This window comes from Homarus americanus, unplaced genomic scaffold (genome assembly GCF_018991925.1).
Source record: "Homarus americanus isolate GMGI-L3 unplaced genomic scaffold, GMGI_Hamer_2.0 scaffold30108, whole genome shotgun sequence".
Classification (NCBI taxonomy): Eukaryota; Metazoa; Arthropoda; class Malacostraca; order Decapoda; family Nephropidae; genus Homarus; species Homarus americanus.
This window is the reverse complement of record NW_024748109.1, coordinates 6,881,917-6,898,468: the sequence shown is the minus strand read 5'-3', so window position 1 is coordinate 6,898,468 and position 16,552 is coordinate 6,881,917. Positions and strand designations below refer to the sequence as shown.

Here is a 16,552-nt window from a genome sequence, read left to right as displayed (position 1 = left end):
TGAATTTGGTTCTTTCTTATTATTTGTGTGTGTGTGTGTGTGTGTGTGTGTGTGTGTGTGTGTGTTTGTGTGTGTGTGTGTGTGTGTGTCATTGGCCGGGCACTACATGAAGAAACATTACTGACATTATTTTTTACGCTCTAATACAAGAAGCGCCGTTATTAAACCCAATTAAATGCATTGTATGAGAGTAGGAAATTCTTACACACGCACACAATTTGAAAGTTAACCTAATTTAATCTCACTTAACCTAACCTGACTATTTGGGCAAGGTGGACCCAGTACGTTATGATAAAGTTAATGATGTGGGATACTGACATCGTTAAGCAAATTAAGGGTATTTTCTTCATAATGCATTTTAGACACAGGCAGTTTAGCCGTTAACTTGAAAGTGGAGTTGAGTATAATGAAGGTTTCTATACTCAAGGACAGGGATACTCAACCAGATGTCCACAGGCTTGATCTGGCCCACAAGCAATTCGTACGAACCCCCTCCATAAATCACGATGCTAAAATGCGTGGACGTCATTTATTGTGATGTAAAGTTTTGTCAGTCATTAATCAAACATCACAATCTTTGATTTATGATAAAAATACTGATATATTAAAAGATGAAAAGAAGTAGGCCAATTTTATACATTTTCTGACAAAATAAACGGAGAAATTTTAAAATCACATGGGATGTTGGGGGTTACTAGTGACCTGCCAACAAGAGAACACGTGTCTAAATAATAGTGTTAGTGGCTGATGATATAAAACGATGATCAGTGGCATTTGTTTTATTTATTAAGGAAATGATACATTTGTGTGGGCCAGCTGTTGAATTTTCATCAGCAATGAACAAAAATTCTAAATCTTAGTACAATAATGTGAGATCTTGTGTTTTGAGTTTCATTAGAATATAAAACTACGTTACTGACTCAGTTGAAGGAAAGATTTCACACTTATACTAGTTTTCCTCCTCATTTTCGTATTGTTGAATATGTGTTTATTTCTTTTAAGGGCGTGTGAGACATGGAAGGAATACATCCCGTCTGGCTGCTGCTGTAGAGCCAAGTGTCCACGGCCTTCTGAAGGTGGTGACTACACCAAGTGATGCTTCCCACACCACACACACCTCTCGCCCACACTGAAGATATACCTTGATCCACCTCGTAGTTTCAATAACGTACATGTGAATAGCTAACATGAGTTACTTATCTTTGAGGGTAATACTTGGTTCTAATTTTAATATATTGCTCGAAGGAAAGTAAATAGAACACGGCGGACATGGCTGACGCTGCTGATACCGACAGTGAAGAGGAGTTTGAGGTCTGCAGATCAACAACTTCGTTAAACTCTCATCAGGTGTTAACAGGACAAATTGGGGAGGCAAATAAACTGGATGTGTCAAATATAGTAATAGAAGACCCGGAGACAGTGGACACAGACTGTAAAGGATCAACTCAACAGAGTTCCTCGAGTGGGTTAGAAGGTGACTGTAAGTCACGGTGTTGTGGTGGCTGTTTAAACCCACACGGTGACAAAGTTAAGTGCCGGCAGGATACTCTTGACTCAACAAGCATAAGTGCCACTTCCTCCCATGGTGAATGTTACATCAGTCGACTGCCTTGTGAGATTTTGTTATACATCTTCTCATTCTTGAATAAGTATGATCTATGCATCAATGTGTCTCTCGTGTGTACCGCCTGGAGGGACTTGGCTAAAGACCCTACGCTGTGGACGCATCTCGTGTTTTCCTACCAGCACCGAGTAGACGGTGATCAAGTGAGGCGTCTGTTGAAGGGGTCGCCACATTTGCTCTCCCTGGAGATGCAAAGCCGCGAGGATGGCGGAGACCTGTTACTTCAGGCGGCCGCTTCCTGTACTAAACTCAGGGAACTTACTGTCAAATTTTGTGATGGTCTGACCGACACCGTTTTTAAATCTTTAGTAGAGAATTGTTCCGACTTGCGTTACTTGAATGTGGAAGGCTCTCGTGTGTGCAACAGTGAATGTTATTTTCTGATGGCGGAGTTCCGCCAACTACGATATTTGAACTTGTCTCATTGTCAGTTTTTAGATAATTTAGGGTTAATAGCTATTGCTAAACAGTGCAAATACCTTGAATATCTTGATATTGATGGTATCACAAATATTTACGATTCTTCTGTGATGTGTTTGACTCGAGAGCTCAGCCACCGCCTCAAATGTTTATTCCTAGACGGTGAGCACCTGACCGACGCCTTGTACAAGACACTTCAAAAGTGTACGCTGCTAGAAAAGCTCGGGGTTTCATTTTGTGAGGAGATGACTGACGCTGGTCTCTCTGGGATCCATGGACTGAAACATCTTACTTGGCTGAAACTCCGAAAAGGCAGTCAATTGACTCCAAATGGCTTGACACGTTTGTTCCAGAGTGGAGGTTTACAGCAATTAGCTTATTTGAATCTCGGGGAGTGTTGCCTCATGGACGACAAGGTGCTGAAGGCCTTGTCCTTCAACTGCCCCAAGTTGGTTCATTTAGTTTTACACTGGTGCTGGGAGGTGACGGACGTGGGCATTAGCGCTGTGGTGGCTTGCTGCCCCCGCATCCGTATTCTCGACCTAGTCGGTGTGGTGCAGATCACTGGCATAGCCTTCCTCAACATTCCTACCGCTCTCCCGGAGCTTCTTATACTTGATCTTGAACAATGTAACACCGTGGATGACAAGATCCTGCAAGGTGTTGTGTCCCAGATGCCTTCACTCAGAGTGTTCGACTATTGGGGGGACCCTGTGATGCCCTCTGACTCAGATGATGATGATGATAATAGCACAGGTAACAAAGGCTCAACAAATATTACGGCGATGAAGACATCAACGACGGTAAATCCATAGAGGTGTGGGCGGGAAGCTGTGGGGAGGTAGTGAACCTGGGAACTGTACCAGCTGGAGTTTCATCATCATGACAGCCACCACCAGGGTCCACCACAACATGTCCTCAGACAGAGAGACACAGTTTATTGTGATATGTAAATGAGATTACTTTTAACAGTATCTTTCCAACACATTTTGTACGTGGATGTTTAGTCTTAAGAGTTTGATATGCATTACCCTCTTAACCGCTGCCATGATACATGTAACTTGCGATTTTAATTACTGTATCTGGCTAAGTGAATTACAACGCAAACTTATCTCAGCTTAATATACTACAGGGGTCCTCGTTATTCGCGGATAATTGGGACTGGAAAAACGCTTCTGATAATGAATCCACTTGAAGCGGGGAATTAATCCCATAAGAAATAAAGGAAATAGGTAAAATTGGGACCATGACATTGTACAAAACACTCAAAAAAGTTTATATGATATTTTTTAACATTATTTACCTACGAAACATTTGTTAAACATTTAATAACACATTATTTTCAGAAATTATTTAACCTTATAAGATAACTAACGTCCTTAAAGTTCATTGGGTTCGTGTGTTGAGGCAACGTAGGCCGTGCCAGCGGTGGTCCGCAGCAACCCTTGCTGGTGCACACTCACTCCAGTGGTTTATTGAGACAAAATACTTGTTATAAGGTTTTAAAAATAAATAATTTACCATAATAAAATATATTTATTTACTTAGCTTCAAAGGTAGAGATGTTTGGCTTGATTGGATTGATGGAGGAGGGTGTTGGACGATGGAGGACTAGTCGGAGGATGAAAAAGAAACAGGACTAGGTGGATTATCCACTCCCACTCTTCTTTTGCCTAATCACTTCTAATTTTACATCTATACTATAGTGTTAGTTACAAGACTAGCAAGGTTATTCTAAAATTATAACTTGCACTTGTCAGATCTCACCGTACAACAGAATGGATATAGTATCTCTAGAAAGAATTCAGAGGAGAATGACAAGACTAATCCTGGGCATTAGGAACCTTGAGTACAGAGACAGGTTAAATCATCTTAATTTGCACTCCCTCGAGAGACGTACAGTGAGGGGCGATATGATCGAGGTGTATAAATGGAAATCGGGGTTTAACATAGGTGATATAACATAGGTACTTAAACTATCCAACCAGGAGCGAACTCGTAGCATTGGTTTTGAATAGGAAAAATTTAGATTTAAGAGTGACATAGGAAATCATTGGTTTGGAAATAGAGTAGTGGACGAGTGGAACAAGTTACCAAACCTCATCATTAACTCGAATACGCTGGATAGCTTCAAACATAGGTTGGATGGATATTTGAGCGACGGGGGTTGGGTATAAATGGGACTGCCCAGTATGGGCCAATAGGCCCGCTGCAGTTTCCTCCATTCTTCTGTTCTTCTGTAGTGTGCTTCCTTTGAGTGCTATACTGTCCTGTTTGGGTTGAGAACTCATGGCTACAAAAACTATAAAATAATTCACCACAACATGCAAGAAAAGACACAACAAAGACAGGGGTAAACACAACACAGAACTGGTCTGGATAAAACAAAGTGGGAGACTGGCGCGGGACACATGTGTGCAAGCTTGACCCCAGGAAGGGGATGGAATTTCAAATGCCTCAGCTAAAAATCTGTAGATTTTCTCCAGTTTTCAAAGTTTTGAGTGGAATCCATTTAAATGTGGGTACTTTTTACATGGATTCTCACAAAAAGTTGACCACTTAACTGCGAAACCGTGGATAGTGAATACTCTTATAACGAGGACCCCCTGTACTGTATATTGGACCACGATGAGCTTAAACTAAAACGTCTTGGAAGGTTAATGTGTTACAGCAATTTTATATGAGGGAAACTAATTTGTACTATACTGTACCCAGAACACACACACACACACACACACACACACACACATGTATGTACGTTTCCACTTCATATAGAGAGAGACTGCAGTTTAATATGTTTGAATCAGTTTTGTGTATAATTTTTGTTTCAATTAAAATGTATTAAGCTAATTATTGGATTCATTGTGATGACATAACCCCGTGAAGGAACTAAATGAACCCACCAACTGGTATGTGTGAACAAGACCATACTGGCAGTACTGGTGAAGCAACCCAGCAATAGTCGTCTCAACTTAACTCTTTAATTTGTGTTTTACTCTTCTTATTGTCATCTTTTTCCAATTTAGAATCTCTATTTTCCATTTCCCTATTTACTTCTTATTTTCTTTCTCCACTACTTTGTTACTCGTACTGGCAGACAAACACCCACAAGGATTTCTTGACTTTTCTTGCAGTCTTTGGGGCCAAAATCTCCAAAATTACTGTGCCCAGGTTCTGCCAATAATGGAGTACACGCTGGTGTTTTGTTTGTACAGCTTTTAAATAGAAATCTTTTTAAGTGAATAATCGCCTCACATAAATTGTAGCAACACTAGATCTACAGTCATTTAACAATAAACCCTCTCTACTCGGGGTGATCCATGAATTTCATAATGAACACTGCGACTCTTGTTGTCTCGGTAAGGTTGTCCAAATCCTTCGTCCGTTGTGTTATATTTTTTCAACACATTGTCGTAGAGATAATATTTTGAGTGGCTGTATTATATCTTAAATAATGTAATAATCAATAATACTAACAAATATCAACAACACACTCATCCAATACTATAGCAAGGCAAACTACTACTACACAATGGTAAGTTAGTCATCATACAATTTGCTTTTCAAACACTTTATAGTTCTGTCTCCGTAAGCATTCTCTCACACGTATTCATAATAAACTACACCTAATTTGTATACTTATCACCATAAACCACACATATGAAATTCTAACCTTTGAATGAATAAATTTACCTCACATCTGTCAACAATTCTTGCCAAACCTCTCCAGTAATGCCATCTATGATTAATTTTTTTCTCGACTGTACTACAACCGGTGGAGCTGGCTAATATTTAAAGCAATTATTTGTGATGAGACTCCAATGTAATATACAGATCATACAGGATTTCCCAACAGTAGGTAGTAGTGGTCGGCTTTGCTCTGCCTCAGGGGAACGAGAACATCAGCCCCAAAGCCGACAACAGTTACAGATATTGACTATGAGGCTACAGTCACTGAATGCCGCATAGATCTGCGGCTCAACTAACTCAACACAGATAGGATAGCTACCAATGTATTCGGATATTTAATATTAAGGTAATAAAATGGTGGCGAAGGTGTGGCTATTGGGGGAGGCAGGAGGCCATTATAAAAAAAAGTGGTATTAGAGGTAGTAATAGTAGTTGTACTGTAGTAGTAGAAGTAGGAGATGTTGTAGTAAGCGTATGTAGTTAATTGTAGTAGTAGTAGTAAGTAGTATTAGTAAGTAGTAAAGGTAGTAGAAGTAGTAATAGAAATAGAGGTAGTAATATTAAATAGTAATAGTAGTTGTAAGTATTAGTATTAATAGCAATAGTAGTCGCAGTAAGTAGGAGTAGTAGTAATAGTAAAATGTAGTAGTAAACTAATAGTAAAAGAAGTGAAGAGCCAAATCTCACAAAAATACCGATGAATTTTCCACTAATCATGATGGGATGAAGATTTGTTGGTTCCTGAAACATACACATGAAGAGACTAAAAAATTGACTGAATTTTTACATTAGCATATATTTTATTGTATTTTTTTACGTTTTTCGCTATTTTAGAAAAGGTAGACGGGGGGTGGCTAGTATATGCGGTTGAAAGGGATATTATTATTATTATTTTATTTAGTGTGGCGGCGGTCTTAAAAGATTTATTAAATTAATTTATTTATCCTGTCTTGCGTTGCAGCCTTCAACCTACCATGTATATTACCATTAACTTTGTAACTATAGTGATTCAATAATATTAAAGAATGTAAATCGACCGCCCATTCTTGTGTACTTTTTCAGTGGCTGTGTAGCGACATTTATTAGCTTAAAGCAGAAGATGATCCAATAGTCCAACAGTTTTATTATCATACACATTTTTCTCAATGATTTTGTATCTAGTAAAATGTTTCCTACATATTATAGTCTGATTAATCCTTTGTTAAATTTAATATTGTCTTGACTCACTGAGCATCTTTTGATATCAGCTTAAATTATGTACACGAGTAGTTATTCGGTGTTTGCTTGATTTGAGGTATGTGTAGCAGCGTGTGTACATGTGTGTGTGTATGTATGTATTAATTCTTTGTTAAACTTAGTGTGATATACGGTGGCCTGTTGATGGTGAGCCAATGAGAGAGAGGCGTGTGTGTGTTTGGTATGTTGTGGTACAGCCAATCACAACTCCCTCACCCGCTGTCATCCCAGTCCTCCTATCTCTTGATAAGATATTGTACTGCTAGAAGGTCTTACTTAGGTACTAAATAACTGATTCAGCTAGTAAGTTATTTATGTTTTGCCGATAAAAAATAATAGGGAGTTTAAGTTGAAATGATCCGTTGGTAATGTTAGGAGGCTGTCAGGACCGCTTCAAACATTAAAAAACGACAAACACGCTGAAAACAACGTAGACTAATATTTGTTCTATATAAATACACATATCCACTATATTTTGCTTGAGGTTGTCAGGTATCCCATATTTCTAGGGATTGTCCCTTATCTCATTGCCATGTCCCGAAAAGGTTTGTCAGGACGGATAGTTGTCCTGTATATAAGAGGCTTTTATGTGATAAGTGACTTCAAAAAGCAGTAAATCATCCCGACTTGTCACTGTCAGACTTGTCAGTACAGGACTTATCTCGCTTTACAGAACAATCGGATATTTTAAATACCGCTCGTAGGTTTTTTACGGTAGCGGTGAACTTTGTACATAATAAAGTTTGTACCTTGAGAGGTATTGTAGACGACCCAGATTTATGTGTTGTGTGGATGGCTGCCAATAGTTTGATGCATTAATTAAATATTTCCAATAGAAAGAGAGGTATTGAGGTTGACTTTGTTTCCATAGCATTTAGATATGGTGTAAGTTATACCGTATATCTTTATTTGTAAACTCTGGCAACATTTTTCTCTCAAAATATTGTATAGGCTGACGGGACCGTTAGGGGATAGTGTAGATAACGTACTGAAAATAAGCCTCCGGTAGGCCTACACAAGAAGGCAGCATGAACTACACTCTATTGGCCTTCACCCCCCACCTGGGTACTGTTATCTAAACATTGTGCTTCTGAGACGGTTGTAGGCACCCCTCAGTGTCCAACTGCAGGATCCACACGAATGTTAAGCTGCTGTAAGTCCTAGAGGGTGGTGTGTGTGGGGGGAGGTAGTACTATATATCCATTGTAACACCAAATGAGAAGGGAAAATTCATAATGAGGAGAAACTTCCCTGTTTCCTGTGTTATTGGTCAGCGGCATAACATCTATAAGAGTTTGTAACGCTCGGGGCTTTAGAGTCTACTGTAGATCGTTAAGTTTAGAGGCGAGTGTTATATATAGTGGGTCACCTGGATTCCACCTGATTACACAAAAGCTTATTAATATCTGATCCATTAAGTGTATTTTGTTTTTTACTTCTTCTTAAGGGTGGGAGTTACCTGTTGGAGAGAAGGTTATAAATAAGAATTGTTTGGTGGTTCACTTCCAGGACAATAACTCAACCTGTGGTTCTCAGAATTAAAATATTTTATATAAAGTTTATTGGGATCACCTGAAGAATCATCGCTCCAGCTTATTTCACCTGAAGGTTAACTACCTTAATGCTAACTTAACTTAACCTAAACCTATTCTATCCTAACCCATTTTTATAGTAGATTCTAATATTAGGCATTTGTAAACACTGGTTAAGTTTACAATATACTTGCCGTGTATGTTGTGTCATATTTATGTTAATACAGTTAGTCAGGTTTGGAAGTTTCAGCGTCATGTTTTGTTTTAATTCCTTCACACACCTCAACCTCCCGCCCCTAAAAGTAACAAAACTGACGTGTGTATAAAGGTTACTAATGAGAAACTTCTGGTAATGTACAGGTGTGGACGAGAGCAGTGTGTGACTTGGAAGACCTGCCTGCTGAGGACGTACCTGCTGTGTCACCCTGAGAGAAGTGGTATCGAGGTGAACATCTTTACACACAAGTCATCAATGAACGATGTCTCCTGATATTCTTTCTCTCTCATACTGACAGAAGTTATAACGTGGGATATATATATCTAGGTTTTGTGATGTGAATAGTCCAGCAATAACCACAGCAACAGTCCAACATGGAGGAGAACGATAGTACGGAGCTGAGAAGGGTGGTGGAGGAGGCCGTACGTGCTGTGAGTGGGAGGATCATGGTGGAACTGACACACCTACACACTGGCAAGGAATCACCGAGGACACCTGAGAGTAGACGAGGCAATGACATATGTAAACAAGAGTGTGGAGATGGTAAAGAGAGAAAAACAAGGAAAGAAGATGAAATTAACTACAAAGAATTGGTTGGGGAAGACAGAATCAAGTGCAGGGTGCCTCCATCTGTGGCGGTGTTGTGCCCAGAAGCAGAAAGAGTGGTGACCAACGACTGCGAGGTGGAGGCAGCGAAGCAGAGGAGCGTGTTGCCCACTGGCATTGAGGAAGGTGTAGTGGGTGGGTGGGTGAGTCACACACTGGCCACACTCCTGCAAGTCATGGCCTCCTCGTCAACGTCTTCTTCAGCGCCCCTCTCAGACACCTCCTCGTTCTCTGATGAAGATATTGTCCTCGCTAGTGCTCTCCTTGATTACACCTGGCAGAAGCTCAACACAGGTAGGTCCTCCGGTAGTTGCTTAATTAATAAAACACGAAACAAAAGTTATATAGGATTAACCTGACGCAGGAGCTGACCAACAATCACAGAACAGTAGACGTGATGTTACAGATAATGCACTAAAATGATTCAGAACATAAAGCACAATATTGTACACATCATATGCCCGTATACAGGTTTAAAGAGATTATTTGTATTTGAGGTTTTTTTCCTTCATGCAGGTCACTGGCGAGATGTTCCTATGGCGTGGCGGTTGGTGTTCACTTGGGGTAGTATAGCCATGGTTGGGCTGCTGCTGTTGAGACTCGAGGCTGCCCTTCACCACCACACTGGTCCCCCTAAACACTCTCACCTGACAGTTGCAGCAGGGGTGTTGCGGGCGTGTGATCGAGGACTTCTTATGGGTGCCCCTGTCGACGACAACCCTCTTCATTCTTCCGCTGCTTCTCTGAATACCTACGCAAGGCTGGCGGCTGCAGGAAATGCTGAAGACGAGAATTGTATTGTTACGCAGCAAGATGAAGCCAGCGTGACGAGGCCTCTGCCCTCCGTCCACTGTCCACCCCTCGACCGCTTCTTGTTGCACTACATGGCTGCTGGCGTACCTGTTAAGTTGACAGGTGTGGTGGACCACTGGCCAGCTCTCAAGTTATGGAATCTTAAGTACCTTCGACGGGTTGCAGGTGCCCGCACAGTGCCTGTAGAGGTGGGTGCCCGCTACACTGACCTGTCCTGGTCACAGGAGCTGATGACCCTGGACGACTACCTCAGCAGGCACGTGACGAGCCCTGCTGCCAACACACCCACTGGCTACCTGGCCCAACACCAGCTCCTCGACCAGATACCTCAACTACGAGACGACATCTTGGTGCCTGACTACTGCCACCTGGGTGAGGAGTCTCCCCGCCTGCACGCCTGGCTGGGTCCACGAGGCACCGTCAGTCCCCTTCACCATGACCCTGATCACAACATTCTTGTCCAGGTAAGATGAAATCATTACAGTACACCCCTCTACCCTATTCCGTTTTCAGGTGACTTGCGAAGATCTTTTCCTAATGATGTGTTGCAAGAAGAGAGGTTTCAGTGGTTGCTTCATTTGCTTGCTTTTTTCTTGTTTGTCTGAGGAATTTTTGAGTTAGGAAGCTAAAATTTGGACTTCGTGACCAAGTGTTTGGCAAGCCTTATTATTATTACTAGTTTTAGTTTTCGCCGTATACTTTGTTCATAGCATGGCAGGGGGGGGGGGGTTATGATTAATACACAGTCAAGTGTTTTGTCTCTGTGTCGGCTAAGTTGAGATGTCACCAGGAGCCATTTGTGTTAGTTTACAGATTTTGCGTTTAGTGTTATGTTGTCCTGTGGTTCTGTACTGGCAGTAAAATACCCACAAGTCTTCTTCTCTTGTATTTTGCTTGTAAAAGTTGACGTGACCTTCACAGGTGGTTGGTTACAAGTACATCCGCCTGTACGAGGAAGACCAGAGTGATCTGGTGTACCCTCACCCGGACCCCCTGCTGTCCAACACCTCCCAGGCTGACGTGGAGGGCCCCGTCGAGGACTGGCCACTCCTGCAGCAGGCGCAATATCACGACTTACTGCTGGCACCCGGCGACGCCCTCTACATCCCCCCACGCTGCTGGCACTATGTCAGGTCGCTTTCAGTCTCCTTCTCCGTCTCATTCTGGTGGAGGTGAGAGCCGGGTGCTCCTGCAAGACTAAAAATACACCAATTTCTTCTTGTCATCTTCAGTTCTGGTTTTCAAGTGATTTTGTTACAATTATACGAATTTTCATCTGTGACAGTTACTGACTTTTGCACACAAGTAGAACTTTGTATGTTTGTTTGTTTCTCATTTTAGTTGTTGAGTTATTAAACTTATTTTCATCTACAACATCATCAGCTAGACAGACAGACAGACAGATAGATAGACAGATAGATAGATAGATAGATAGATAGATAGATATTCAGTAAAATCGTCATACATGTTTACATTAATTCCATGTATATTATATGAAAAACAGATATCCAATAACATAGACAGTGCATACCAACAAACATTAGAAAAACAGTAAGACCAGGGAAAGCCTAACTAAGCCATCACGTGCTTAATGCGATTATAGGGCCCCTTGTTTGGGGTCTGGCTTTTTCCAACTTTCTAATCAATGTAATTTACTCGAATACTAAAGCCAGCAGAACACAGATGACCACCGGAATAGCGTCAGAAATGTTAAACAACCAAGAATTTTTTGTGAGTTATTAAATTATAGTTGTGATTGTCTTTGTTTTGATTTATTACCTCTTAGTGCTGTAAGTCTTCCTGTCTACACTGTCAGCTGTAGGTCTTCCTGTCTACACTGTCAGCTGTAAGTCTTCCTGTCTACACTGTCAGCTGTAAGTCTTCCTGTCCACACTGTCAGCTGTAGGTCTTCCTGTCTACACTGTCAGCTGTAGGTCTTCCTGTCCACACTGTCAGCTGTAAGTCTTCCTGTCTACACTGTCAGCTGTAGGTCTTCCTGTCTACACTGTCAGCTGTAAGTCTTCCTGTCCACACTGTCAGCTGTAAGTCTTCCTGTCCACACTGTCAGCTGTAAGTCTTCCTGTCCACACTGTCAGCTGTAAGTCTTCCTGTCCACACTGTCAGCTGTAAGTCTCGCTTCATGTACTGTACACTCAAGTCCCCATCGTCAGCTTGTAGCTAGATCATTGCCTGTCCACCTGTCAGCTGTCTGTCCTGTCCACACTGTCAGCTGTAAGTCTCGCGGGTTATTTTTATTTCATGTACTGTATATCTACACAGAATATATATATGTTTCAAGTCCCCATCGTTTATCATTGAGTGAGATGTGAGTTGTAACTATTTTTTTCCTTGTAGCTATTTGGGATCCGCATTGAACACACACACACACACACACACACACACACACACACACACACACACACACACTGTACAGTATATGTTTTAAGCGTTTGTACACTTTTGATTTGGATATATATTTTAGTGTGCTTATTGTTTATGTTGACACACGCATAAATGTATTATTTTTTGTGAGTTTGCGTTTGTTGGTGGAGAGGATATGGTGCAGTATAGTGTGATAGTGATGGTGTTGTCAGTATCGGTTGGGCATCATCCTTTGGTTGGGGGGGGGTCATTCATGTAGTGATGGGAATTATTCCTGTAGTGGTGGGGCTTATTATTATTATTATTATTATTATTATTATTATTATTATTATTATTATTATTATTATTATTATTATTATTATTATTATTATTATTATTATTATTATTATTATTATTATTATTATTATTATTGGAAGAGTAAAATCTGAAATGGTTTGCCCTAGAAAGACGCTCCGTGTTAAACATTTTATCGTAGAAACTGTAAATTTATTTTATGGCTGACTTTGGAATAGTAGTTTCCGTTCACCCACTTACACTCACTAAACAGATAGATAGAAAAATTGATTTATCTAATATTTCTAACATAAGTGGATCTGGGCTTGGCACTGTCAAGCCCAGATCCACTTGGGTAACCCTACAACTCCTCTGTGTTAGACGTTGTTAGTGTAGTAAACGATGATAAGTGGATTTTTGTGAGTGTAGCATTGGTTCTTTAAGTGTTTAACAAGGTTCGTAATCTAGTCCATCAACAGTAAACAAATATGAGATAGAGCTCTTTCTTGTGAGGGGGGGGGGGAGAAGAAAATGGCACTAATTATATTAAATTTTACTTTACCTTCGAAATATTTATATTGGATGAAGAGGTTAAAACATGTTAAAATAAGAAAACACATACAAGAGACGTAGAGATATATAGCATAAATCATCACAATATTACGATAATTATTGTTTATGTAGCTCAGTTTTTCAGTAAGAAGAAAAAACTCTTGGTTGACTGAATGACTGGGGAAGAAACAGTATTTACCTGAGCGCTGGCTAAGGAGATCTGACATTATTTACGCCTATTACTTTTTCTCATGCCAGATTATATAAAAAAAATAATTTGGTCTTATCACAAACTTTGGGAAGCTACATTATTCTGATACAATATGACCGTTCAAGGGCCGCCAGTCACGCCATGCACACGTTACTGCCTTTTTCCACACCAAGCCAGGTCCTTCCCCATTCCGCCTCCAGATGCCGCGCGACACTCAATGAAGTTAGGCTACTCAATGGTCACTCTGTCACGGGTCGTGGTTATTTAGTTGTGTTATGTCATATAATTCCATTACTTCTCCGTTTTTTCTTTCCATAACTCAAATAATAACCATATCAAACCGTTTTACTCTATAATTTTAAGAGTATAGAAACCTACCGAGTGAAAATTTATAATGAATCAACACAATATAAATACACCACCATCTTTTTTTATTGGCATATCGTAGTTTATCATTTTGTTCAACTTTTTCGAATAATTATGGACACAGTTTTAGTCACCATCGTGTTTTTAACTCTTACAATTCGTCTAATTTGATTTTGATTTACTGTGCTTTAATATCGTAATTGGGATTTATAGAAATACTTTTTTTCTGCACTCAACTGGCGACAATAACTAAAACACAGACCTTGTTTACATCACCTCACTCTAAGACCCACCACACGTCTATAAGTGCAGGTTGTATCTCTAAACAACTACTCAAGAATCTACTCATTTTAGAATTACATAAACCTGACCTTTACAGATTTTGATATGGTATGAACTGCTGGAGACAAATTATATGACTGATACCTCCCCGCTCGTTTATCATAGTTACTCGTCCACTTTACACAGGAAGGAGCCCCAGCTGAGTAACTACACTAACTGCCACACTGCTCTAAGAGGAAGACAAGTTGGTTACATATTGTATTGTTTTCTGTGACGTATGTGTTTTTGTTATCTCTAATATGCGTTGTTAGTTGTTTTCTGCGATTTAATTTGTGGCGTAAGTTGTGATACGTGGTAGTTATCTGTGCCATATGTATTATTTTGTTATTATTTTCGTGTGTGTCATTAATAGTAAAACAATTTCCCTATTTAAGTCTACATTGTGTTGGTCTGCCACATGGAACACTTCCTTGTTATGTATAAAGTATGGCAAGAGTTGACCCATGACAACCTTCACCCATTTATCTTTCAGGTTGTCTCAGGAAATCTTGATAAATGTGTTGGATGGAAAGAAATACGAAATATTTACGACAAACTTTTTTTTTTTTTAATTTACGTCCTATGTGTCTAGGAAGATGTATATGTTTTTGTCAGCATTTTTTTTTCTAAAATAATAGTGAACAGAAGTGCATGGGAGGCATTGATTCTGTTTTAAAGATAAAAGTATTTGTTTAATTTTGTGTTCTCGGTTTTTGTATTATACGGAGGATTATAACTTACTGCTAAATGATATTCATGATAGCGTAATGAAAAAAATATCATAGTCTAGAAATTAAATAATATAGAAAATATTATCAGAGAAAAAAGGTAAAGGTTTGATGTTATTAAGAAATATATTGATTAATTATAAAGTGTAATGGATTGAACAAATGGAGGTGTAGTTGTATTGCTTCGATATGTCATCACAATATATGACTTAAAACTGGCATTTAATAATTAAGAAATAACTGGAAACTTGTCTATGTGTGACTTCCATCCTCTTGGAGATAGCTTCACTTGGCTGATCCATGTGTTGGATCCTTGTGGATCTTTGACAGGTGGGTTTCCTTTTACGCAATCTTTAACATTGTTCAGTACTAGTTGTTGAGATAACCTAATGAGACATAGCTGACAAGACTGAGAATGTCACAGGTGATGCATAAAATTAACTGATGTGACAAAGAGATTCGGGGAATATCACAGGTGACTTAATGAGTTATTTAGTATAACTTATTACGCCATTTACTCGTGGCTTGTGCTGATTCCTTGTTCATAACAGTGATTTATTTTATTGATAACAGTGTTGAGATAGTTTTGAACCATGGTTCGTGCGTGGTGCAGTCAAGTGCGTTGAGGTGAGTGACTGGCCAGACCCTAGAGTTTCGCCAGAGAGCACCTCCCTAAACCCAAGTGATGCAGCTGGCGGTAAAGATACACAGGTGGTGCGCTTAGTTCCTAGTATAACACAACTGGAGTTACAGACAGGGTCACAGGTGAGGCACTAAAGTATATTCCCGCCATCGCCTGTGCACACACCCGTCCTTAAACCTTCGCGAGTCACTTGACAGAAAGACGCAATAAATGGCTCAAGTCCCCATCAACAGTTGTAAAATATTTGGCTTCCTTCTCATGTGTTACGAGAGGAAACAGAACAAGTGTTGACTTGGACTTGTATTATCCAGTCTACACACCTTCCCACTTTTTATTGGTCTCTTATGACACAGACACGATAATGAATCTGACAAAAATATCTAGTAAAGGATTAATTGGGAAATATTTTTCTTATATTGGCTACATCTCTAGAAACAACAGTGGCAGTAAGAAACTGACGACAGTAAAAGTTGCCACAAAACTGAGTTAGTCTCTTTGTCGCCTCATATATATTTGAACGTTAAATCCAGGCGGAGTCATAGCAACAGAGCGAAGATATTACCCTACCAACACCGCTAGCAAGTTGATATAACAACAACGTTTAAATGTAGAAAAAAAATAGCATTAACATTTTGAATTGATGTATTTTGTAGCCGAGTCCAGATGCAACTATAAAAGCAGCGTCTAAAATTATCCCAAACAACGATGTCTATGTATAGTTACAGTAACAGCAACAAAGTATAGCTAAAGCAGTGACTTAAGGTTTAGCTATATCAACAGCTTACATAGGTATAACCCACGCAACAGCCTCAAGGTATGGTCATAACGATAACAACTAGGTATAACCATAATAAGTGCAATTATATTATACCTAAACCTAAACGCTCATAATTAATCAACAGTAGCAATAGCAGAAATGTCCCTTAATATCGTTGTAA

At 39.8% G+C, this 16,552-nt stretch overlaps 1 protein-coding gene across 4 annotated transcripts in view; it reads left to right on the top strand.

Annotated features, from left to right (window-relative positions):
* The window catches only part of LOC121880197 (bifunctional peptidase and arginyl-hydroxylase JMJD5-like), a 65,602-nt gene extending 53,707 nt beyond the window's left edge, over positions 1–11,895 (top strand). The window contains exons 2-5 of one of the 4 annotated variants that reach the window (XM_042387353.1): positions 1,003–1,168; positions 8,863–9,619; positions 9,842–10,602; positions 11,060–11,895. In XM_042387353.1, coding sequence (XP_042243287.1) covers positions 9,094–9,619; positions 9,842–10,602; positions 11,060–11,314 — 1,542 coding nt within the window. In that variant the 5' untranslated portion in view covers positions 1,003–1,168; positions 8,863–9,093 and the 3' untranslated portion in view covers positions 11,315–11,895. Of the gene's footprint in view, positions 1–1,002; positions 4,127–8,862; positions 9,620–9,841; positions 10,603–11,059 lie in introns of those variants that run through there. The other 3 variants (XM_042387350.1, XM_042387351.1, XM_042387349.1) reach the window with 3 other exon arrangements.
* The last annotated feature ends 4,657 nt before the right edge of the window (positions 11,896–16,552 follow it).